At 35.7% G+C, this 25,240-nt stretch overlaps 1 protein-coding gene across 2 annotated transcripts; it reads right to left on the bottom strand.

Moving 5' to 3' along the window:
• Positions 1 to 5,161: 5,161 nt before the first annotated feature.
• Positions 5,162 to 23,554, bottom strand: ZPBP2 (zona pellucida binding protein 2). 2 transcript variants are annotated; one of them, XM_074261404.1, is made up of 10 exons: positions 23,300 to 23,524; positions 22,855 to 22,920; positions 21,471 to 21,596; positions 17,995 to 18,156; positions 15,399 to 15,617; positions 14,339 to 14,424; positions 10,223 to 10,400; positions 9,322 to 9,676; positions 8,231 to 8,352; positions 5,162 to 5,457 (listed from the first exon to the last, which is right to left on the bottom strand). In XM_074261404.1, the coding sequence occupies exons 1-8, from the start codon at positions 23,349 to 23,351 to the stop codon at positions 9,582 to 9,584; spliced, it is 984 nt and encodes a 327-aa protein (XP_074117505.1). In that variant the 5' UTR covers positions 23,352 to 23,524; the 3' UTR covers positions 5,162 to 5,457; positions 8,231 to 8,352; positions 9,322 to 9,581. The 2 variants fall into 2 exon arrangements, with proteins under 2 accessions (XP_074117505.1, XP_074117506.1); XM_074261405.1 differs by lacking the exon at positions 22,855 to 22,920 and having other exon boundaries at positions 23,300 to 23,554.
• Positions 23,555 to 25,240: the final 1,686 nt, after the last annotated feature.

Here is a 25,240-nt window from a genome sequence, read left to right as displayed (position 1 = left end):
TCACTTAACCCCACCCTCAGGGGGGGAAAAATGTTTTTACTCTTAACAAATACAAAATAAAACAAGCATTTCTATATACAAAGTAGAACAACAACAAAAAAAGGATTGTACCTGAAACTGGGAGTTCTTTATAATTTGTTTTTCCTTTTAAGTATATATAATACATTCAATATGTAAATCTCAAAGATGTCTTAGTTATCTTTCTTTTTATTCTGATCTTTTTTTTTTCTGTTCTCTCCTTTGTCTTAAAAATACTTTAATAGAGCAGTTAGATGACACAGTGGATAGAGCCTGGCCTTGAATGCAGGAGGACCTGAGTTCAAATTCAGCCTCAGATACTTAACACTTACTAGTATCTATATTACTATTATTATTATGTAATATTTTATATTTTTATAATTATAATAATATTATAATTATGTAATATTATGTGTATTACTATTATTAGTATGTAGTATTACTAGCTGTGTGACCCTTAGTCCCAATTGCCTTACTGTAGAGGGCTGAAACTCTTGAGTCAATGCACTGGGGATAGACAATAGAGCACTTGAGGCTAATTACCAATTGGACAATACTCTATAAGAATATGCTTGGGAAATGGCCCTTCCCACTATCCTGTACTGGCCCAATCATTTGGTGTATACAGAGAATTGTGGGAGGGACTAAGAGGTGCATTTAGGGAGACTAGCCAGGTAGCAGAGATACAACGAGTCCACTCTCTTCATTTCTATTGCTAAAGACCTAGAATAAAGACTTTTGCTGATCCTGACTCCAGCTGATTCTAAGGCATCCAAGGTCCTAACATGGTCGCCACACCTCACCCCCCCCCCCAATTCTCCAATGACCCTCTTTTCTTTTTATTTATTTTTGCTGAGGCAATCAGGGTTAAGTAACTTACTCAGGGTCATATAGCTAGGAAGTGTTAAGTGTCTGAGATCAAATTTGAACTCTGGTCCTCTTGACTTCAGGGCTGGTGCTCTATTCACTGCACCACCTAGCTGCCCCTCTTTCTTTTTTTTAAATGGCAATCCTATCACTTCTCTCTATTTCCTGATATTTCTCCCTACACTGAAAAAAAAAAAGGAAAACAAAACCTTTACAACAAAAGTAAATGGTTAAGCAAAACAAATTCTCACACTGGTCATATCTAAAATTATTCCTCTTCACCTTGATTTTATTCTGAAATTCTGAAATTATTCCCAATGTTAGCCAAAACAACAGATTTCTTCTTACATAATTTTCTACTTTTGTCTCCAATGTACTTTTGTTACTTTATAATCAAGCAACTCAAATCAACAGAATGATAATCAACATGTTTTTGTTCTAATAATAGAATATGGGCACTCTAGTTATGGAATTCTGAAATTATATTCTTCACCTTGAGTCTTATCATCTCTCCATGAGGAGGGAACAATATGCTTTATCCTCATTTGGAAATCACAGTTGCTTATTCCATTGTACAAAGTTCTTCAGTTTCAAAGTTGTTTTTCTTTATGATATTATTGCCTAAATTGTTCAAAAAGTTCTGTTCACTTTATGCTGTGTCAGTTCATAGAAGTCTTCCCAGGCTTTTTTAAGGCTCTTTTTCATCATTTCTTATGTGACAAGTAATGCCCCATTCATATAGTACATTTATTTATCACATGTTCTTCAGCTATTTTCCAAATGGTACTTAGTTTCCAGTTTTTATCTCACTATGTTTCCCTTGACTTACATGCTAGTATTTCAAAGTAACTTTACAGTTCTGGTCTTTACATCAAGAATGCTTGAAAGTACATTGTATTCTCTTGTAGAATTAATTCTCAGTATTGCAAAGCAAGTTATTCTTGGAAGCCTTTTTATCTTTTGCCCTCTGGGATAACATTCAAAACAGTCCTCTCATTTACTGTAATCTTATGATTTTGGATCCATGTACTTGGAACTTGAAATATTTCTGGATGCACTTTTGACCCAGAATTTGAATTTTGGCTATGGTGTTCCTAGCATATTAATTTTGTGTTTTCTTTCAGGAGTTGACTGGTGGATTTTTTCTATTTTTATTTTATCCTTTAGTTCTAATATTTCTAGGCAGTTTTGATGCATGATTTCCTGAAATATGGTATTTTGACTTTTTTTTTAATCACAGTTTTCAGATAATCCAGTGATTCTAAGATTATCTGTCCTTGACCTGTTTTCCTATTTAATATTTTTGATAGGAGATAATCTTATGTTTTCTTCTGTTTTTTTTCAGCTTTTTAAGTTTTGTTTTACTATTTCTTGTTGTTACCTGGAGCCATTGATTTCTATCTGGTTCAGCTGAATTTTCAAGGAATCTGTTACTTGGGTAAGGTTCTTTTAAAAAAAAATTAAAATTTTTAATAGTTTTCTATTTTACCAGATACATGAAAAAATTTAACATTCACCTTTGCAAAACCTTGTGTTCCAAGTTTTTCTCCCTCCCTGCCCTCCACTGCTTCCATAGATGGCAAGCAATCCAATATAAGTTAAATATGTGCAATTCTTCTAAATATATTTCCATATTTGTCATGTTGTACAAGAAAAATCAGATCAAAAGGTGAAATTAAAAAAAAATATGAGAAAAAAACCAAGCAAACAATAACAAGCAAAAAATAAGATGACAAATACTATGCTTCAATCCATATTCAGTCTCCATAGTTCTCTCTCTGGATGCAGATAATTCTTTCCATTACACATTTATTGAAATTGCCTTGTATCATTGGATAAGGTTTTTTACTTCCTATATACTAACATGTTTATTGTCCTTTCAATTATTTCTTCTATAATTCTCATTTTCTTTTTCATTCTTTCCTTTAGTGTTCTAACTTAATTTACATAGTTTTAAAATTTTCTTCCAGGAATTCTGATAGAGCTTGTGACACAGTTTTGTTCTGTTTAGAGTTGTTTGTAGATTCTGTGGAAGTTTTCAGGAATCCTGTGTTGGCAATTCTGTATCTATAATATTTATTGATGAAATTTCTTCTTCTTCTTCTTCTTCTTCTTCTTCTTCTTCTTCTTCTTCTTCTTCTTCTTTTCTTCTTCTTCTTCTTTCTTCTTCTTCTTCTTTTCTTCTTCTTCTTCTTTTCTTCTTCTTCTTCTTCTTTTCTTCTTCTTCTTCTTCTTCTTCTTCTTCTTCTTCTTCTTCTTCTTCTTCTTCTTCTTCTTCTTCTTCTTCTTCTTCTTCTTCTTCTTCTTCTTCTTCTTCTTCTTCTTCTTCTTCTTCTTCTTCTTCTTCTTCTTCTTCTTCTTCTTCTTCTTCTTCTTCCCTTTTTTTACAGCATTACTTCCTGATTTGAGGCTTTGTCAGGATCAGGCTGAGTCTTCTGGAAGAAATGATAGGATCTTTTTTGGTCCTGTGTAATGTCGGGGATAGCTTTCTGGAGGTCCTCCAAGTGGGCCTTGGTTTCAGCAGAATAATCACCACGTGAACAGTCAGGAATAAAGTCCAAAGTCTTTATTATATCCTTCACAGTCTGTCTCCTTCGCCTAGGGCCAGGCTAGCTTTCTGGGGGACCTTCAGATGGGCCTTGGTCTTAGTGGAAGAATTCAGAAGGCAGGAGAGCCACCAGGATGGTGGGAGATGGAATGTCTCTTTTCCAGTCCTTGTAGGTCCTTACATACTCTACTACAATAACATCATTACAGCACATTATGCATGTGTGAACTTAGAGAACCATTACATCACCATGCTAAGTGCTAAGTATATATGTAAACATCTTTATCAGTACACCTCATTTTTTATTCAATGTATGAGATGTCTAGTCAGCAGATTAATGCTGCCTCTGGGATTATTTTATCAATGTTAATAGGTAATAGAGAGGCAATTAAGGCCCCAGTCTGCAGTCTGTGCATTTTGTGCATATTGTGCAATATACAAACTAAGCTTAGTTTCCATCAGATCAACATTTGATAATTTCTTCTCTGGATATTCTGAAAGAATAACTGGAGGCTATAGATTTATTTTGCATGTCAAGCAATGACATTTAACCAAGAGATTGAGGATGATCTTATAGTTTATACAAAGTAGAAACCCACATTAGCTAACATCAAATCCTTTAGAATGAACATACAATAGTAATATATACTAAAAAGTCTCCTTAAGGTGGTTAAAATTGTCCCAATCTAAAAGACAATACCATGCTCAGATAGTGACACCTCTGCAGGGAGATTATGTTTATATAGAGCACTTTAATATTTCATTGACCTGGGATCATGTTATAAGAGAATGAGGGAATGGATCCAAGGAGTTCCCAGATCAATTAAATGACCTTAAGGGAAGTTAGTTTTAGATGCTGATGTGGGAATCCCTTTCATTATCATGAATTTTATCCCCTCGATGACAGAGCAGTTTTGGAGGTAATAATGCTGAAATTTTAAAAAATTGGTTGAGAAATCTGTTACCACATGATCAATTTCTCTGAACTTAGCTAGGCTGGGCCTTGGATAACAGATCATTGTCTAGCTTATTCTTAAGTCCTTTCTAGTCTGGACTTCAAGAGACACAGAGCCACTGACATGAAGAACTGAAAAACATTTTTGTGGAGGTGTAGACACAGTAGATTTAAAATATATTCAATTCAGACCAGCTATATAGTGCAATATATAGAGCTCCAATCCTGGATTCAGGAGGATCCCAGTTCAAATGTGATTTCAGACATTAGCTGTGTGATCCTAGGCAAATATATATTATGTACACAATTCAAAAGAGCATTTGGTAAGCACATGTATGTACAACACTGCTGGGTACTCTAATTATGGTATATTTTCTTTTTCTTCAATAAATGAAATGTTTCCACTTATTCATTGTTCAATCATTTTTCAGTCATGTTCCATTCTTCATGACTCCATCTGGGGTTTTCTTAGCAAAGGTACTGGAATGGTTTGCTATTTCCTTTTCATTTTATAGATGAGGAAACTGAAGCTAACAAGGTCAAGTGACTTGTCCAGAGTCACACAACTAGCAGGTGTCTAAGGCTAGGTTTGAACTCGGGAAGATGAGCCAGGTTCCAGTATAGAGTACTAAGTCCTCAAAATTGCTTGCTCTTCTGTGCCAAGTAGAGTCATGAGACCTTCCCCCTGCTTTGAAGGGTGGCACGGGGAACCCATAGCATAGTAGCACAGGGACAACGCACAGATGCAGAAATTGTCAACGAATCAAAACAAATGAGGAGTAACATGTTTAGTAATTTATTATTAACAATTCAGTGGTTTCAGAAAATAATATTGGAGCAGCAAAAAATAAAATAAAATCCATTCCTCTGATGGGCAGAAACTGAAGGACCTGGAACTTCGGAGAACCCCAGAGCTCACATGACCTGCCCAGCAACCTTGAGGGAGCCAGGCCACAGGCTTTCCCTGGGCAAGATGGCTGAATTATCCTCTGTCACAGCTCTGGCTTTCTTTAACATCACATGATATGACTTCTCTGATTTTTCAGGATCTTATTTCACAAAGCTGCAGCTGTGCCAATTGAGACAAAGATAAAAAAAAAAATTTTTACTTCACACTGTTCCTCGGGTATACTGTTCCATAAAACAAAAGCCCAACATCTGCTTGGTTTTTTTTTTTTTTTTTTTTGTAATGCTAACCACCTCTAACAATTTGATTGGCTTACTTTTTGTAGGGGGCAAGAGAAGGGGAGTATTGCATTGATATTTAACTAATATTCCCCAAAAGTTATGTCTGATGAGAAAAATTTACCCCTGGTAAATACTCTCAAATATCAACATGTTTGATAATTGCCTGCTCTAGACATGTATTATAGCATGGTGCTATGTGTCATTGAGGAATTCAAAAGGAATACCACCCCAGTCCTCAAGGTACTGTCACACGGCTCAACATCAGAAATTGTTATGTTTTTATCAGTCGAAATGATATAAAAAAAGAAGCACTAACATCTACTTTGTCCCTATATCCTAAGGACTAAGGGACTTTTCCAGATGAAGTGCAGCTACAACCTCCCCATTTCCTCCTGCATTTGATTTCAAGCTCCTTAAAAACAAGGATGATTTTACTTTTCTGATTTATATATATATGTTTATGTACTACTTAGGTGGCACAGTGGATAGAACACCAGATCAGGAGCTAAGAAGACTCATCTTCCTGAGTTCAAATCTAGCCTGAGATACTTTTTAGCTGTGCGACCCTGAATAATTTGAAGGAAGGGGTGGTCCTTTGGGGAAAAAATATTCTGCACCTCTATGTAAAGAGGAAAGGGAATAGGGACTGAACCTGTAATTTTATTGTAAAGAGAACTAGCATGATAGGAAACTTTCTACCAAGATAGGCTAGCATCCTTTTTGCAATTAATAGTCTTAGAAAGCTAACTTAGTATACTCATAATTAAGGGACTTTCCCAGACTGTGTCATAAATGGGTCTAGAACTCAGGTCTTTCCGGTATCAAAGCTAGTTTTCTATTCATTACACCATTCTGATATAAAGATATCAATTATAATAAAGTGATAAATATATGTGTCCAAATAGAAGGGATTTATATTTTAAAAATGTTTTCTAAAGTCAGTTAACACAACCAGACTGCATGGCAGAAAATTTGGCAAATAATTCAATTCAGCATAATTTTATTAAGAACCCTATTATGCATAAAAGCTCTGAGCCAGGTGTTGGAGGAGACCTAAAGTTTATATAAGGTAAGCATCTCTGCTTTATAGGGCTGATGAGGGGGTTAGCATAATAGGAGGCCATAAAGCATATACCAATGATGAGAATGCTAACATATTTAAAAGGCATTTGGCATATAATTTAAAAGGCATATAATTACATCAGAACAAATGTTATATTCATAGTTCTTGAAACTGTAGAACTGCTTTTAGAATTACTTTATTTCTTTCTATGACCACCTATCAGACTAATGGCCTAAAAGTCTCATTTACATAAACATTTAAGCAATGACTTTTATACTCAAGGTAAGTATCAGAAGTTCTGAATTTAAAAGCTTTAGAAATTAAATTTTAAATGAGAATGATATTCTATTTGAACAAACATGCTTTGAAGTCCAGGTTTGATTAACAAATGTAGCATATTATGGCATATATAATAGTAACTCATAGAGATGCTTATATATAGATAAAATCAATATATACTGACCAGATTAACTCTGTGTTATATACAGAATGCTGTTATAAATATGTACATTTAATGTCATTAAACAGAAAAAGGTCATGAACATTAATGGCAAAAATACTCACACTAAGTAGCTATTAATTTAATAATTACTTATAAAGTCCTTTTAAAATTAACTAATTTAAATCTAGCTTTTGCATAATATAATACAAGTACACAAATAAGAACTATATATTGTTTCATTCTGGGAAGGGTGACACAAGCTTTCCATTTGCAAAAAAAGTATAATTTTAAAACATCCTTTCCTTCACACTTTGACAAGATCTTTCATTTTTACCTACAGCTAAAGGACAAAACCATGAAACATGAGATTTTTACTTTAGATTCAAGTAGGCACAGTCTGTGACCTACTTAACAAAGATTATTTTACAGGGTAATATTACAGTAAATCTAGGTGAAAAGTGAGCCAGTTCTTATCACTGTCATATGAGTTAAAGATGCTGTAAATTTCTCATATATAACATTGAAAAGATAATGTAGTCGGTTGTTATAACACAGGAATAAACTAACAAGCTTTGAAAAAAGTGAAGGTAATGTTGACCATCTTCAAAACATAATTTGCAAAGTCCCTTATTAAAATTACATTCTTTTACTTGTTTAAAAAGATGACTAAAGTTTCGAAAGAAATGCTAAAAATCTTCATGGAGTTAAGATGTCAATAGAAATATATATGGGAATTAAAATGATGTAAGCCCTACTTATAAATGCTACTCTCCCTACTTGGGTTCAATTATCACCATTATGTCAATAACTTTCAAATCTATATCTTATTCCCTCAACTACTTTGTAGGTGCCATTCCATATATCTATGTGTCTATGGAGATCTCTATCTGTTGTCTTTTGTTCCACACATCCCATCAGGTTATGAGTTTGAGTTTTTAGGTCACTGGTTCACTATCTTCCTAGTCATCCATATTTGAAACTGTGGAGTTCATTTTTTACTTGTTGACTTAAAGCCAATCAGTTGCTCTGCCCTATTAACTGGCTTCCACAATATCTCTTGTATTTATTTCTTCTTTTCCTTTGTTCTGGACACCAGCTTAGATCTCACCCTTAAAGCCCCTGAAGTGATCAAATAAAATAGGCTCCTACCTGGTTTTTCTGCTTCTAGTCTTCTCCACTCCGAGCCGTCCTTTGCCTCATCACTAGAATAATCTTTATAGACCACTTTCATCTCAGTACTTTTCCACTCAAAAACTTCAATTTTACATCATCTACCAAATAAAGTATAAATTCTTTATCCTGGTATTCAAGACTCTTGATAACCTATCTCTAACCTTCTAGATGTGTATGTGTATATGTGTGTATAAGTGTGTGTGTGTGTGTGTGTGTGTGTGTGTGTGTGTGTGTGTGTGTGTGTAGGGGTGATTCTAAATAAATTGGCCCACTGTTCACATTCTTTTTCATATCCAAGTCATTCATTATGATTAGACAGGACTTTCTCCTCCCCATATCCATTGCTGAATACTTCCCTTTTTTTTCCCCTAAGGTTCAGATCAGATACTACCTCTTCCATGAAATCCTTCCCGATCTCAGTTGGAAGAGAAATTTCCTAAAATCCCTGCCAGTCCTTTCCTATTTCACATTCTGCCAAATATTATTCTTATTTGTGAATTCACTTCATATACTATAGGCTACCAGAAGAAAAGGACTGGATTTTATTTATCCTTGAATCATAGGCACAAATGCATTGCACACAGAGAGGGACTTAATAATAATAGTTTAATTGTATTGAGCATTAAGAAAACTACTTTTAAATACAAGCAGCAATTAATATTCAAATAAGAAGGAGAAGGGACAAGATATCTTTTGGAAGACACATTAAAAAGTCATCACACATTTATAATTTTCAAAAAACAAAGCATCCCTCCTCCAGATTTTCTACTAAAATTTTTTTAGAATGTCAGTAATTGATAAAAAAAAAATTCAAGTTCAGAATAGCTGATTTTGCAACAATTGGATGTGTCGAAAAAACCAAAATGAAACAAAACTAAAAAAAATAAAATAAAATTTTGTTCATGTTATAGTATTTTCAGCCTACCAACATAATTTCAAGCATATGTTATCATATTGCTTCTACAGTAATTTTACCTTAGTATTATCAGTTTCTTGAACTTTATACAGCCCCTTTAATTTTTATTTTAAAGCAAAGTACAGAGCAGTAGCTGGACTCTATTACTTACACAAACCAAAAATCTCTTAAATGTGGTTTTCTTTATATTCTTAGGATATTCAGATTATCTGGCCCCTGAAAAATGCATATTTGCCATCCTTTAGAACATTCAGAATTAGTCTCTTCCAAAGATTTCAGGGTAATAGTAGCTATGGTGAAATCTGATGTGAACAGATGACCTTGCTCCCTCTCCATCTTCTCTTCCCCTCCACAAACCAAGTAATGATGTTTTCACCTATTGTCTTCAATTTTCCAGTTTTTGGTTTTGGTTTATGGGCAAGTTTTAGCCCCATAGCTGTGGACAGTTAAGCAGGCTTGACAAGTTACATCAGTGTTAGGACTATATGTTCTTGGATCACAAACCACTACAGAAAAAACAAATATACAGAGTAGATTTACACACTGATGGTAAATATAACTTACTTAGTTCAAGCAACTCTTAGACTGAGAATCATTTGCTCAATCAGCTGATTGATTTCTGATAGTGCTTCAAATTATATAGTGAGATGACTAGATAAAAGGGACAGATATTCTAATTTTAACTTGATCATTTTTACTAGTTTTTATTTTAACTGCTTTTACAATGTATTTTTACACTGCTCTATTTATATTATACACCGAACTTCTCAATTTGCTCTTGATAGAACTATTCAAGTCCACTTCAGTGAATAGTCACCTATATTATGACTAATCCAAATGAAGTCTCATTAGTGAATACTAATAGTAAGATCATTATTTGGAACTCTAAGTATGAAATCTTACTTCCTTTAGTTAAATGTAAGACAATCATGGGATGAACATGGTAAAAAGATGTGCAATTCAATATTCAACTCAGTTAAGTTCAAGTTATTTATCTATTCTTATGATAATGACATCATTTTAAAAAGTAGGTATTCTAATTTTATAATTACCACAGCAGCTAGCACAGTCACTATGGAGAATATCATTTTTCCCAAAGCCTGGTTGACAGCTGTCAATGCGTATTACTTTAAAGCTGTGTTCGACATAATGGATATTTGGTATATAGTTAAATTCATGTTTCAAAATATTTGTCTGTTTGAGAAAGAATTCCTCTATGCGAATTTTTGCCTAAGATTTGGAAAATATCAGAAAGAAGAACAATCAGTTATTAAAAGCTTGTACTAGTGCTTCCCTTTTAGTAGTAAGCAACACACACACACAAAATACAGCTATATATATGATATTTTGTATAATAAAGGAGTTCCTGAAGAGTTCAGTGGAAATTAATTTTTATATATTATTTCAAATTCAAGAAGGAAGACCTTTGTAGTAATAATTTCACATCTACATATTTTATGGTCACAAAGCATGTTATCTTTTTATTTTACTTAAAGGAAACATTATTTTGTAAATGTCTTCGATATGATTTGAACATGATTATTCTGTAATATATCTCCTCAAAATAATTTACCTAAAGTACAGGTCTGTGTCACACTCTTACTCAAAAATCTTTACTGGCTTCCTACTGCTTTGAGGATAAAATGAAAACGCCTTAGACTGGCCCTCAAACCTCCCCTCCCCCATCCTGTCTTCTGCCTACCAATTTGCCTTATCTCATCTGCCTTTACTTCCTTTCAGACACATTGGACTAAGAACTATTTTTCTAATTCAAAATTCTTCCACAAACTATTCTTCCTGCCTACAATGTACTTTCTCCTCATGCCCATAGCCTATAATCCTTAATTTCCTTTAAATTTTAGCCTATCGGATCCCTTGGTGACTAGTATATCCCTCAATTTTCCTTATATCATACTTATTTGTGTATTATGTTGTAACCTACTGATAGAATGTATGATACTAGAGGGTAGTGAATATTCCATTTGTGTCTTTTCATTTCTCGAGCTTGTACAAAGTAAGCATTTAGAACATATTGCTGATTTAAATTGGAATTACATATTAGTGAAGAGTCATAGTAACATGGATGATTCAAAACCTTAAATAACCAATCTCAAGGGGATTACAAAATAGTAATATGGATAAAACAATTACTTGGATTTCAATGTAATTTTCTCTTGATGGTTTTTCCCTTTAAATTTTTAGCTTGGTTTAATATATGTATTTTTGTTTGAGGGACAAAACAATTTGAACAAGGAGATTATTTAATAATTAAACTTCTCCCAATCTGATTGGTAAAATCACAAGATACAAGGGGAAGTAATAGAATCAATAATTAAACTTCTCCCAATCTGATTGATAAAATCACAAGATATAAGGGGAAATAATAGAATCAATCAAGTATAAGTGTATGTTTCTTTCAGATTTTGAGTAGCCTTATTATAAACAACATAAAACTCTGGCTTATTTTTACCCCCACAAAATATATGCCCCTTTCAGTCATTGGTTGATCATATGAAAGGACTAGGAAATTGGGAAGTCAATTGGCAAAGGCAATAGACATGTCCCTGGATTGATGGTGATCACAGTAGTAGTAATAGTAGTATGGAAAAGAGCCTTTCTGAGATTGTAGGAAAGAACCTAGTTCTTGAGAAGTCCTTCACTTTTCCCCTTTTGCCTCTTGGAGAATGCAGAAAGGGAACAAAATAATTTCTCTCTCTTGACCTTCACCTGAAATGTAATTTTGTAACAAAAGTCCATAGTCCTACATTAGTACCAAAATCAGTTGGTATTTTTTTGCGCTTTCACTAAAGATATTGCTGTGTTTTCATGACACAATGATTCTTAAGAATCATTAGAACTCCTGATGGACATGGCCCTCTTCAACAATGAGATGAACCAAATCAGTTCCAATAGAGCAGTAATGAATTGAACCAGCTACAGCCAGCGAAAGAACTCTGGAAGATGACTATGAACCACTACATAGAATTCCCAATCCCTCTATTTTTGTCCGCCTGAATTTTTTATTTCCTTCACAGGCTAATTGTACACGATTTAAAAGTCCGATTCTTTTTGTACAGCAAAATAACTGTTTGGACATGTATACATATATTGTATTTAACATATACTTTAACATATGTAACATGTATCAGTCAACCTGCCATCTAGGGGTCAGGAGGGGGGGTAGGGGGGAGGAGGGGAAAAATTAGAACAAAAGATTTGACAATTGTCAGTGCTGTAAAATTACCCATGCATATATCTTGTAAATAAAAGCTATAATAATAAAAAAATAACAACAGAAAAAAAAAGAATCATTAGAACTCAAGGATTGGCAGATTACTGTAGTGTAAGACTAGCAACAGGTCATGTTTTAGGACTACTCTAGTTAACAGAAAGGCTACCACCAAAGTATTGATCATCAACAGATTTTTTTTTTTAATCACAGCAACACATGAAATTGTCTACCATGACATGGGGAGACTCAAATCTCCTTGGTAAAGGGAATGCTCTCATTGATAAAAATCATGAATCTTTTGTAGCAATCAAAATTTAGAATTAAAGCGGTTTCCCTGAATATCTTTTTTTCTGCTCCCATTCTCATTGGATCACAGAATCATAGACTCAGAACTTAAAAGTTAATCAGTTGATAAATATATATTAAGCACCTACTAGGTGCCAGGAACTGTGCTAAGAGTTAACTTCAAGAGCAGCTAGGTGGTACAGTGGATAGAGCAACAGCCTTATAGTTTGGAGGACCTGAGTTCAAATTTGACCTCAGACACTTAACACTTCCGAGCTGTGTGACACCCTGGGCAAGTCACTTAACCCTTAAAGTCTCAGCAAAAAAGAGTTATTCCCAGAAGGGAAGAAATTTGTGCTGCATATTATTATGAATCAGTTCCTTCTTTTTGACATCCTCTCCTCATTTGATTTTTGTGATATTATTTTCATCTTATCTTTGTAGCAACTCCTGTCTCCCATTCTAGTTCCTCATGGACATTTTTCTTAATTTTGAGGGTTTTTGTTTTGTTTTGTTTGTTTGTTTTTTTGGAGGCAATTAGGGTTAAATGACTTGTCCAAGCTCATACAGCTAGAAAGTTTTAAGTGTTTGAGGACGTATTTGAACTCAAATCCTCCTGACTTCAGGGCTGATGCTCAATTTTGAATATTCTTTAAGGTTTTATCCTAGACTTTCTTGTCTTCTCTATCTTCTCAACAATCTTTCCTGTCTCATGTTCCTCTTATCTACTTACATGTCAATTATTACCTCTTGAGAATTAAATAATTCCCAAATTTATATCTCTATTCTCAAACTCTCTCTGGAGCTTGAGTTGTCTGATCTATGATCTTGCTCCACTGATATAATAACCTCCTCGTGGGCCATCTTGCCTGCAATCTATCCCTTCATTATCCATTTTCCACTCAAACTGCCAGACTAATCTTCCTAATGTACTACTGTGATCATATCATTCCTCTGCTAAAGAAGGAAGCAATATGGTGTTGGAAGAAGAATGTTGGATTTGTAATTAGGAAGACTTAAGTGTGACACTTATTAGGTATGTGAACAGGGGCAAGTAAGGTAATCTCTGAGCCTCAGTTCCCTCATTTAAATGTACTCCATATTTAGAACAGATCCCTAACCTCTGAGAATAAAATCATGCTTGTTCTAGTTGTAACTCAACACTATCTGAAGAATAAAGAATCAAAATCCTGTTCTGTTCTCATGGAAAAAGTAAAAAAAAAATTAACAGTATTATGTATAATGAGAAGGAACTATGCTATATCCCAGGAAATGTGAAAAAGAGACATAACATGTTAATGGTGACCTATTTTTATAGTAGAATAAGATTTACAAAGCACTTTATACCATCTTTTTATCAAATGAGATAATGCATGTATCCTATTTAATGAAATAGTTATGTAAAATGCTCTGTAACTCACAAATATCTCACTTCCCAAGACTACTTTAGAAAGCCAAGTATAAAATATGATACTTGTCATTTAAGCTTTTTTTCTTTAATCTGCTTCAAATCTACTTGACCTTAAGACTTCGTTATGACAATAGCAGAGGCTGTTATGCAAACAGAAAGTTTTAAAATGGACTTAGCTGGTTTTAATATGCAAATGAATCATAGTTTTCATGTATTTTCCAGTTTGTACTGAATTCCCACCTGTTGAACGTTACTGTTAGTGATTTCCTCACAGTCAACAGAAAGTTTACTGCAAGCTGCTTTCCGCTCTGGTGAGAAAGGTCTTACTAGAGAGAAAGGATAACAAAGTCAATAAGGACTGTGGCATCAGATATTCCAAAAATGTTCACATTGTACACAATCCTAAGAATGAAGTGAGGTATTTCTGGGTAATGGTTGGTAACTATGCTTTTACTCCACCTATAGGCTAATGAGAGAAATGACAAGGAACAGATTTTTCAGGTCAATTCTTTGGGAGGATTTTGTGGGAAGGAACTTTAAAGTATGTATTTCAGACTTCTCATCTTACATATAAAGAAAATGAAGCTCAGGACGTTGTCACCAGGGTTACATGGGTAGTAAGTAACAGTGCTGAAATTCATATATAAATTCATAAAAGCTTTTGCTTATGTTCCCCTTAAAGTAACATTATCCTACAAGTACAATAATTCAGTAAATCAACAGCACTGCTAAAGGTTATATATTTCTATATGATCAGGTTTGCTTACAAAAAATAACAAAAATTGAAATTTAAATGAATCCAAAATTAGTGAAATAATACAGTAAGGAAAATGACAGTAATTTAAGATGAAAAACTTTCACCTTGCACACACCTAGTCAACATTTGTTATTCATACCCTGTAGCTTTTAATATTAAGTATGATATTTAGAAGATAAAACTTAGCAGGAAGTATTCTATTACATAGGGGCAGCTAGGTGGCTCAGTGGATAGACTTGTCTTTCTGAGTTCAAATTTGGCCTCAGACACTTCCTAGCTGTGATATCTTGGACAAATAAGTTGACCCTGTTTGCCTCAGTTCTTGATCTGTTAAGTGAGTTGGAAAAGGAAACAGCAAATCACTTCAGCATCTTTGCCAAGAAAATCCTGGCCTCAAAGAGTTGGACATGAATGAACCAATTCAACAAATTCTATTACATAGCTATTTAAGGATAATTATGCCACTATTTTAATGGCTTGTTATAGATCAGATGTATGCTGCTGATTAAATTAAATAAAAAGTGTAATACTTTAAAATTCTACCTTGAAAGGCTATAAATAGTTCTTCCTTGAGACCATTGTTTGGAATTTCGAGAAAATGGCATTTATATGATGGTTCTTCAATGTGGCATGTCAAATCAATGATGATTTCATCTAATATCCTTATCAGTAATTTGAAGAACTGAGAATTTTTTTTTCCATTACAAGAATCTGTGGTAAATCGTACTGTCATTTGAAATACAAAATCGGGTTCCTGGTATCCTAAAGCAGATGGATACATGAATAATGTATGTTCAGTATGATTTTCTTTGCAACACATATCAGAGTTTCAAATAAACAAAATTTACCAACTCAGAAAAAATGCTTTGCCACCTTGTCCTTCACTCAATATCCATAAATAGTCATAATAATAAAAATCACTATTCTTATTATTGTGCCATAAGGAATGATGACTTATGAGGAATATAGAGGAAAATGAGAAGACTTATAGGAATTGATGCAAAACAAAGAAAGAAGAACAAGAGAAACAAAATACACAATGACTATAAGAATGTAAGTGAAAACAACACTAAATGATAATTGGAACTTAGAAAGAACCAGTTTTTGTCCCAGATAATATAATTTTCCCCGCAGATAATATACTTGCCTGCTCTCAGTAAAAAGGCTGGGGCCATAGTAGTGGATAATGACATAAAGAGGTTATTTTGGGGGTCAGTTTATGTAATTTTTTGTTACAAAAGAGGGGTTCTTAGAGGGATATTATATTCTTTTCACCTGGCTTACTTACCCAGCACATATAGACAAGTAACTTCTGTAATCTGGCAACTGGTAAATTGTAAGAAAAGTAAACCTTTCCTCACTTCCCTTAGCTATTTTCTGTACTTACAGACCTGTTCTGAAATAGGATTGGAATAATGAAGAAACAAAACTATTCACTCCTATTTGCTGCTGTCATTATTTTCTTGAAATAGAGCTGTGGAAATGAACAATGACTAGTGTTACAGCTATCAGTTCAATCTTGTAAAATATGATGGTTATTTTCTGCCTGTAGATATTAAAAGGATCTGAATATGGTAACTGGAAGAATCCCCGATTTTCTGGAATTCTCTCCAGGATACATCTCCCACAGAGCTAGATGTGTGCTCTGACTCCTGAGAGATATGTATTCTGGTTCCTTGTTGAAAGACATATGCCCTGCTCAGATGATACAGCAACTTCTGATTGACTGAGTACATGAAGCATTTATTAAACATTTATTTGTGCAAAACATTATACTCAATGCTAGGAATGTACCTAGAAAACCCACACAATACCTGATCTCAAAGATCTCACATCCTAATGAATGTGACAAAGAAATGTAGGAGACAACACATTTGAGAAGTTTTAGCTACAAATCAGATGGAAAAGTTTCATGTTCTTTAGGTCATAGTGGCAAAGCAGATAGTTATACTTCTTTGTTAAGGTCATTTCTAATGATAAAATCATCTCAGATTTTGATGCTGAACTATTTGGCAGTGCCACAGACTTTGATGGAAGAATCTTCCTTTCTGACTGGTCCTCAAGTCCTAAATTTTCATTGAAAATGATTGGTTATGGGGCAGCTAGGTGGTGCAGTGGATAGAGCACCAGCCCTGAATTCAGGAGGACCTGAGTTCAAATCTAATCTCAGACACTTAATACTTCCTAGCTGTGTGACCCTGGGCAAGTCACTTACCCCCAGCCTCAAAAAAAAAAAAAAAAAAAAAAAGGTTATTCTGGGAAATAGGGCAGGGCAATAGATTCTTGCCCCGGAACTTCCTCCCTTGCTAGTTAGTCTTTTAGGAGGCTTCCTTCTTTAGCACAGTTTTGGACCCTTTTATTAGTATGTACTTTCTTCCTCTTGGAATTCTAGGCTGGGGAATGATTTATCTGTCTCTCATCTCCCCCATAAAAGCAATGATGGCTATTTGCCTATATGAACTCCTGAATTCTTGGAGATTTTTTTTTTATACTTTAAGGCTTTTTTTCCTTTAGTCTAGACCATGGATAAAGAAAACTGGGAAATGGACTTTTCCATTCTTGGCAATGACTTTCTGGCTCCAGTGTTCTAAAGTCAGGAGTTTCTAGAGTTAATATTTTAATATTTAAGCAATTTTTGTAGACAGATTTTCTGTTTTTGCACCAACTTATTTTGCCCAATGGCCAATGTGAGGGGAAGGTTTCAGCAATGAAAAAAAGTATTTAATAAAAAGTTAATATTTTGACTGGGTAAACATGCCTAAATGTTTTGTAGGTTTTTGTTTTTCAGTTGTTTTAGTGATATTTCATTCTTCTTAACCTCATTAGGGATATTCTTGGCAAAAATACCAGAGTGATTTGCCTTTTCCTTCTCAGCTCATTTTATAGATGAAGAAACTGAGGCAGAGTTAAGCGACTTGCTCAGAGTCACACAGCTAGTAAGTGTTTGAGGGCAGATTTGAACTAAGGAAGAGTTCTAATTCCAGATCTGCATTCTATCCATTGGGACATCTAGCAATCCATTCTGTAGATTAGTCATGTTCTACATTATAATCATAGTTTAATGGGCTACACTAAATGTTGAAATCACACAACTAAGCTTTGTATCATGTGTACCGATTGAAATGCTTTTAATACTTACCAAATGCCATAAATGTATATATGTTATATATCTCTTGTTCTTTTTGTGTTTCTTCACTAATGATTTTATAAGTAAGAATACATATGTAAGATCCAGACAGAGATGATTGAAAACTTGTAATCATTAGCTTTCCTTCTGAAGTTAGGTTTATATGACTGTTCTCTAAATAGAAAGAGCAAGTTTGAGAGTTAAGCATATAACTGATTCAAAATCTAATGATACATGTAAATATAGTATCATATTAATCAGTTTTATTAAATGAAATCTAATACAATCTTAATATTTTCTGCATTATTGAAATTTTGCTATATTTGCAGAAAACATGTATCATAACAGTTTCATGTTTTATATTTTATATTTCTTTAATCCTGAATCTTTTCCTGAAAAAAAAAAAAAAAAAAAAAAAAAAGCTAATTCTACTTGCTTAATTTATCTATGCCAGTAATTCAGATGGGGTCACTAGGTGGTGCAGTGGATATAGTTCTAAGGCTGGAATGAGGAAGTTTCATCTCCCTAAGTTCAAATCTGGCCTCAGTTACTTTCTAGCTATATGTCTCTGGGTAAGTTATATAATCTTGTTAGTCTCAGTTTTCTTAATTGTAAAAATGATCTGGAGAAGGAAATGACAAACCACTCTAATATCTTTGCCAAGAAAACCCCAAATGGAATTATTAAGACTTAGACATAACTGAAAACGACCGAAACATCCTTCCCCCCTCCCTCAATTAATCTGAATGGGAACTTCATTTTTCTGGAGCACCATAAATCTGAGTTATCTGTCTCTCCTAACTTCTCTTTTCATTTTAGTAATATCACAAATTCTTCCAGTCAGTCAAACTCAAGACTATTCTTTCTTCCTCATGCTTATAGTCAATTAGCTTCCAAGTTCTATCCTTTTGATCTCTACAATTTCCATGACTTTTAACTCCAAAGGCTTAGACTTTCATTACCTCTCATTTGGACTATTATTATAATAGCTTTCTAATTTGTCTCCCTGTCCTCAGTCTGTATTTTCTCCAATATGTATTTCTTTTCCATATCACTCTCCTGCTAAAAAACAAACAAAAATACCTTTTGTTTTTATCCCACTTACTGAATGATATACTTATTCCTTTATCTGGAATTCAAGACCACAATCCCAACCACCGTCATAGGTTTATATAACTAATATTGACTATTTCTACTTAAAAATTATACAAGAACAGTCACAACCTTTTTTTTTTACCCTTTTATTCAAACTGTGGTATAAGGCATAATGGAATTTTATTATTCTGTATGACACAAATATGAATAATTTGGGGAAACATGGTAAGACTTGTATCAACTGATACAAAGAAAGTAGAAGCTGGAGAATAATATACACAGTGACCATGATAATTTAAAGGAAAATCAAAATGATGTCAGAATGCTTTCTTGGTCCCAAGGAATAGATTATAAAATATCTCCTTCCTCTCTGAGATAGGGACTATGGGAATGGACTGTGAGTACTGTACCTGGGTGATATAATGGATAGTGCTGCATCCATGTTCAAATCTGGCTTCAGACATTTACTAGCTATGGTTCTAGGCAAGTACTTAAACTTTGCCTCAGTTTTCTCAGCCATAAAATGGAAATAATAGTACCTACTTCTTAACAGCTGTTGTGAAGATAAAATGAGATTATGTTGGTAAAATGCTTTGCATATTTGGAAGAGCTAAATAAATTCTATTATTATTGTTACTAGATGTATGTCAGACAATTTTAATTAACACTTTGTTACAGGGAAGGTTCTGGGCTTTGGTGACTTTAGTGAAAAAAACAAAAAGCATCAAACTCACCACTGCCAAAAAGCAAATTCAACGTTCTTGATCTTATCCTATTCTTTCCTGCACCTGGGCCTTTGTATACACTCTTCACACCTGAAATTGTCTTTCCCTCTTCTCTGACTATTGAAATCCCTTCCAGGGAAGACCTGCGCAGAGGCCATCTCCTCTGATTTATTCTTCCTAAAATAATTTCTCCTTTTCACATCTCTTAGGATCAACCTCTCTTGTACAATGTTATATCTTACATGTTACTGTTTTTGTTGTTTTATCACGTGTTACTTATTTTACTCTCTTCTATTATTGCAAACTCTTTAAAAACTCTTGTTTCATTTTTGTTACAACCAGTGCCTAGTGCTCTATCCACTGCACCACCCAGCTCTGCCCAAGTCACTTTGGATAAGTCCTTTAATAATTCTAGATTTAATTTTCTTCACTGATAATGTAAAGAGATAATAAGATCATAAATTTAGGGCTAAAAGGGACCTTAAAGGCTATCAAGTGCAAATCTCTAATCTTACAAACTAGGAAAATGAGGCACAGAGAGGTTAAGTACCCACATAAGTCACATAGCTAGTAAATTTATGAGGCAGGATTCAAACTCATTTTCCTGATTCTGAAGTTGGCTCTCTTTATACCCTATCCCATGTTGTCTCTCACTTGCTACATAATATAAAAGAACTAGAGAAAAATATAATTAGAATGGCTTTGTATATTTACTATTTACAAAGAATCCATATAATGACAGTTAACAGGAAACAGTTCTGATAGGTCAAATAATCTGCTAACAGTTAATAATCATTACTTGTTACAAAGATTCAGGTCAAACACATAGCAAGCAGGAAATGAACAGATTCTACAGTAGCAGAAAACTCTGAAATAAAGTGAAAAACATTCCTTTTATTAACTGTAAGAATGGAATACTGTTTTCATAAGGTATTTTATGGAGAATGGCTGGGTTGTTCTGGGATAATAGAAAATAGACTTTTTTTTTTAAATAATCAAGGAATGTATGTTTTTGCAAAAAGAACAGCCAATTTGCAAAAGAAAAATGATAGGGATTTCCATGAATAAAGGAAACCTAGACCATTCAAAACTTCCCTTTCTTCAACATTTTGTTCTCTTCCCTCATCAAACTTGGACCAAAGCTTTTAACACCAGAAGTGGTTTGAAGATAAATGTCAGGTTTTATAAGAGGATTTAAACTTTGAGAGAAGAGTTTTATAAACACCTAATATTACTAACATCAATTAATCCCTATAGTTTTCAAAAATAGGTCATCAGTGTTACCATTATCCCAGGGTTTACAGAAAGCAACAACCCAAACATAAGATAACTTCCCCAAGGACAGAAGATCATAAAATTATGAATATAGGTTTGTAAGGGACTTAAATGGTCACCTGATCTGTCCTCTTCTTCTTATAGATGAGGAATCTGATCTTCCCTACATTCCCATAGGTAGTAAGGCCAGGCAGAGCAAGTGAAACTGTTATAATCCTATTACCTATGTGTTATTCTATCCAAAACTGTAAAAAAAATGCTAACATTATTAAAAATGAAGGCAAAATTGTTTTTAATTCATCTCTGTTTCCCTTGTGCCTGATAAAATGACTTGGTTATAGTACACATTTAGTAAATGGACTGGCTTGAATTAGATGTACTCAATTAATTTACCTTTTAAATGCTTTCCATTTGGTCCCATCCAAAAAGATACAGGGTCTATTATTTCTGTTTGAGAAAGCTCTTTATCCATGCAGGCAAGAAATGGACTATTATGGTGCATTTTTACATAGATTTTCACTAATGTAGAAGAAAAAAGTAAATAGCACTCAGCATTATAGTAAAATGACATAAAACTACTTAACTTTCTCTATCTTTAAATTACTATGATAAATTATTACTCTTCAGTATTAAAAAAAAAATCAAATGTTTGCAAAGAAAAATAAACTCCTTTCAATATCTAAGCCAATTCAGATAACTCTCCTTGAATCCAGTTTCTCCCCTCCTTAAGTTCATCCCCCAGGAATCTGCTAAGTTGATATTCCTAAAGAACTGGGAAGACCCTATTACAGTAGCTCCCCAAGCCTTTTTAGTTTCCCTTTCTACACTTCAACCAAATTACAATTCAGCCAAGCGAACTTACTGCTTCCTTTTAGAAAACATTTCATCTCCAAACTCTAAACTTTTTGCAAATACTGCATCCTTCCCCCATCCCCAAACAGAACACATTTTCTTTACCACCTCTTCAAACCCCAGGTCCCTCAAAACTCAGCTCTAGTGCTATTGGAAGCCTGATTCCCCTTCCCTAACCTTGGTACCACCTCACCCTGATCACCTTGCACTAATTGTGTATATATATATATATATATATATATTGCATTTACTCAGCTGTGGATATTCTTCTTCCACATCCCCACAATAAATTCCTTGAGAACAGGGATGATGATAGTCATGTGTCCCCAGCCCTTATGATGTCTGCCTTTCATTTTTTCATGGTTCTAGACATTGCTCACATTATTCTTCCCTTCCTTTCTGAGACACTGGACTTTGAACTTAAAAAAAAAATAATCATAAAAGACACGTAAAGCAACTTTCATTGTACAGATTCAGAAACCACTTCAAAGCCCTAAAGTATCACAAACTGGAGGGGCAGATGGAGTTGGGAAGGTTTGGGAAGAGAGTTAACCAATTGTGAAACCGAATAAAATTTTCATGGTTCTGAAACGTATGAAACATGGTCATGACAATTCTGTGTTTAAGTATATAACATCTGCACATTGTTTAGAGCAATAAATAGCAATATAAGATTCTGGAATAATAGCCACTGTCTACTATGATCTACTTTGTTTGCCAGTTAGCAAGAGGACCACATTACCATTCGGTGACACTTTGGATTGTCACACAGGAGTTACTCTCAAGTTCGGAATTTGTTTTCCCTCCATCAAGGAGTAAAGACAATTTCTCCCCTTTCAGGGCAGTACTGTTAGAACAAAGATTATCAAAATAACTAAATTTTGTGGGATTTAGCACCCTGGAGTGGAAAGATCTCACATATTACCTGGGTGTCCTACGTTGCCATAAATGTAGTTATTTTTTTCTGGGACAGAAAACAGCTCTCCTACTCCTGAGGAAAGACGCCAACAAGATCTCTTTAGTGAGATTTAGGGTCCAGGGGGAGGTGAGAAAGCCAACCAACTGAAGAAGGGGAATACAGTACTATTTTAATCCCCGATAGTGTATGAGTAAGGGATTTAGTAGCAGAGGAATCTAATCACGGGTCTGCCATTAATCAGCTGTGTGACCCTGGCTCAAAATCACTCCCCCTATCTCTCTGCCTCATTCCGTCTTATCAAATGGAGGACAGGAGACTTGATCCTTTAAGAAAACTCATGCTGGAACAGTGAGCAAAAGAAACTCCAGGGTGGATGAGGTGTGGGAGCCCAGGGAGTGTAAGAAGTGTGGTGGTCTCCTCCTTTGAGGGGTGGGATGCTGTCCGGGCCTACCTTCAGAAAGGTAAAGAAACACTGCAGGGAGCAGGGCCCAGACTCGCTTCATGGCCTAGAGACTTTCCTCCAAGGGAAGGTGGGGGTGGGAAGGAGGCATTGGGAGGAGGTGATGGCCTTCTCACTTTGATTTCAGCCCACCCTCCCCCCGCCGCCACCCCGCCAACTAAGTGTTCTCTGGAAACCGCTCCGGGCCTTCCGCCCGCGCTCCGGTCGTCCTGCCTCGAGCGAGCGGCAGCATCTCGCTTTGGGGTCGGGCCGCGCGCTACGGGCTGCGTCTGGTGCTAAGGGCTGTATCTCGCGCTCGAGGCTGGATCACATGCTGGACACTGGGCCACGAGCTAGGAGGTGCAGCGCACGCAGGACGCTGGGCCGCGCTCGTGGTTATTGCGCCAAGCTTCGGCAGCTCTGTCTTGCGTTCTGGACTGAACCACGCGCTGGATGCTGGGCGCGCGCTAGAGGTTGCATCACCTACAAGGGGCTGCATCGCTCGCTGGGAGCTGAGTCGCGCGTAGGGACTGGACCGCTCACTGGACGCGGGTCCCCGCCCCCACGGAAAAGTTAATTAAATTTCAGGCAGAAGGACAGGAGAATGCAGAAAGAAAAGACGAGAGAGGAAAAGGAGTGCAGGCTCTTCTAGCGGCGGGGTGGAGGGAAGAAGGCGGTGGTAGAATCTGGGGAGGGATCGATGACTGCTCCCGCCCCCTCCACCCCCTCTGTCTAGGATCGCCTGGGTGTGAGGACAAGTTTCTCCTAGAACTGCTCGAGGAGCCAGCCTCGCGTGGGAAAGCCCTTCCCATTTCTTCCCACGAAATCTCTTCTGAAAGCAAGCACTCATGATTCTTCCACTCCCACCCCAAGCCTATCCAGACCTGCTGCCGGGCGAGCGCAAAGCAAGACCTGGAAGGGGGGAGGCGTGAAAGAGACCCCCGCCTCCCTCCTTTCGGTATCCTCTGGGCTCTGGATGCTGGAGAGCATGTATACAGCACGCGGGCGCGCGCGCGCGCACACACACACACACACACACACACACACACACACCCGCTTTACAGGGGAGACACTGTCTTCAGTTGCCATGGCAACCAGAGTTTGGTTACCCCTTCCTCCCCCTCCTCTCCTCGCCCTATGATGGCTGGACTAACCAAGCACTGTAAATTCTCCCATAGGAAGTTACAGAAGAGCACGGAAACAGCCCCAAATACTACAAGCCCCAAACACCAAAGCTAAACCCCAGAGACTCTTTAAGACCTCCGGGGTATGATGGAGTGCGGATGGGAATAGGGATGGAGATGGGGGGAGAGAAGAGAGTGAGAGAGTGGCCTCTTCCGTTTTTGTAATCAATTCACCCTAGTGAGACAGCCCCGCTTGTTTCTGATTGTCGGCATGTTTGTGGGTGGGAGAGAACCCAAGGTTCAGACAGGGTGCAGAATGATTATTTAGGGTGAGATTGAGGGTTTTCAGTTTTAGTTCCTTTGAGCCGAACCAGTCCTAGTACTCTGTCAGATAGTCCAAGAGGAGCCTTTGTCAGTGATTTTCAATTTTAGTCAGTGGTAATTTTGCCTATATGGCGTTAGTGTGAAAAGTGATTCGGTGAGTCAGACCCATCCTTGTCGGTTATCCCATGTCTCAAGATTCGAGTCTCAGTCTCAACTGTCCCCTTGTTTTAGAGGAGATGGAAGTAAATTTAGCGTGAATTTATATTCTGTTGCTCAGAAACGTATTATTCCAGTTTTACTCATTATTACCATAATCCCCAGCCTTTCATTATCTCCCAAATGATTATAAACATTTTAATTACATAAGTTTTGTTAGGTGTGAAGTAGAAAAAGAATCAAATCCTGGGAAAGGGATGAGCCAAACTGGCCATTGAAATTGAATATTTTTCTCCACCCATTTTCCAATTTAATTAGCCTTACCCAGCAGGAGTTTAAAATATCTAAT

Source organism: Sminthopsis crassicaudata, chromosome 4 (assembly GCF_048593235.1).
Source record: "Sminthopsis crassicaudata isolate SCR6 chromosome 4, ASM4859323v1, whole genome shotgun sequence".
In the NCBI taxonomy this organism is placed as follows: Eukaryota; Metazoa; Chordata; class Mammalia; order Dasyuromorphia; family Dasyuridae; genus Sminthopsis; species Sminthopsis crassicaudata.
The sequence above is the reverse complement of the archived record's forward strand: the minus strand, read 5'-3'. Positions and strand labels throughout refer to the sequence as shown.

Excerpts from the sequence above, each read along its gene's own strand:
- ZPBP2 (XM_074261404.1), bottom strand. The coding sequence starts at position 23,351 with ATGAAGCGAGTCTGGGCCCTGCTCCCTGCAGTGTTTCTTTACCTTTCT. Across the intron at positions 22,921-23,299 it reads GTTTCTTTACCTTTCTGAAG|GAGTAGGAGAGCTGTTTTCT; the intron begins GTAGGCCCGGAC and ends GTCTTTCCTCAG. Across the intron at positions 14,425-15,398 it reads ACTATTTATAGCCTTTCAAG|TAAGACCTTTCTCACCAGAG; the intron begins GTAGAATTTTAA and ends CTTTCTCTCTAG.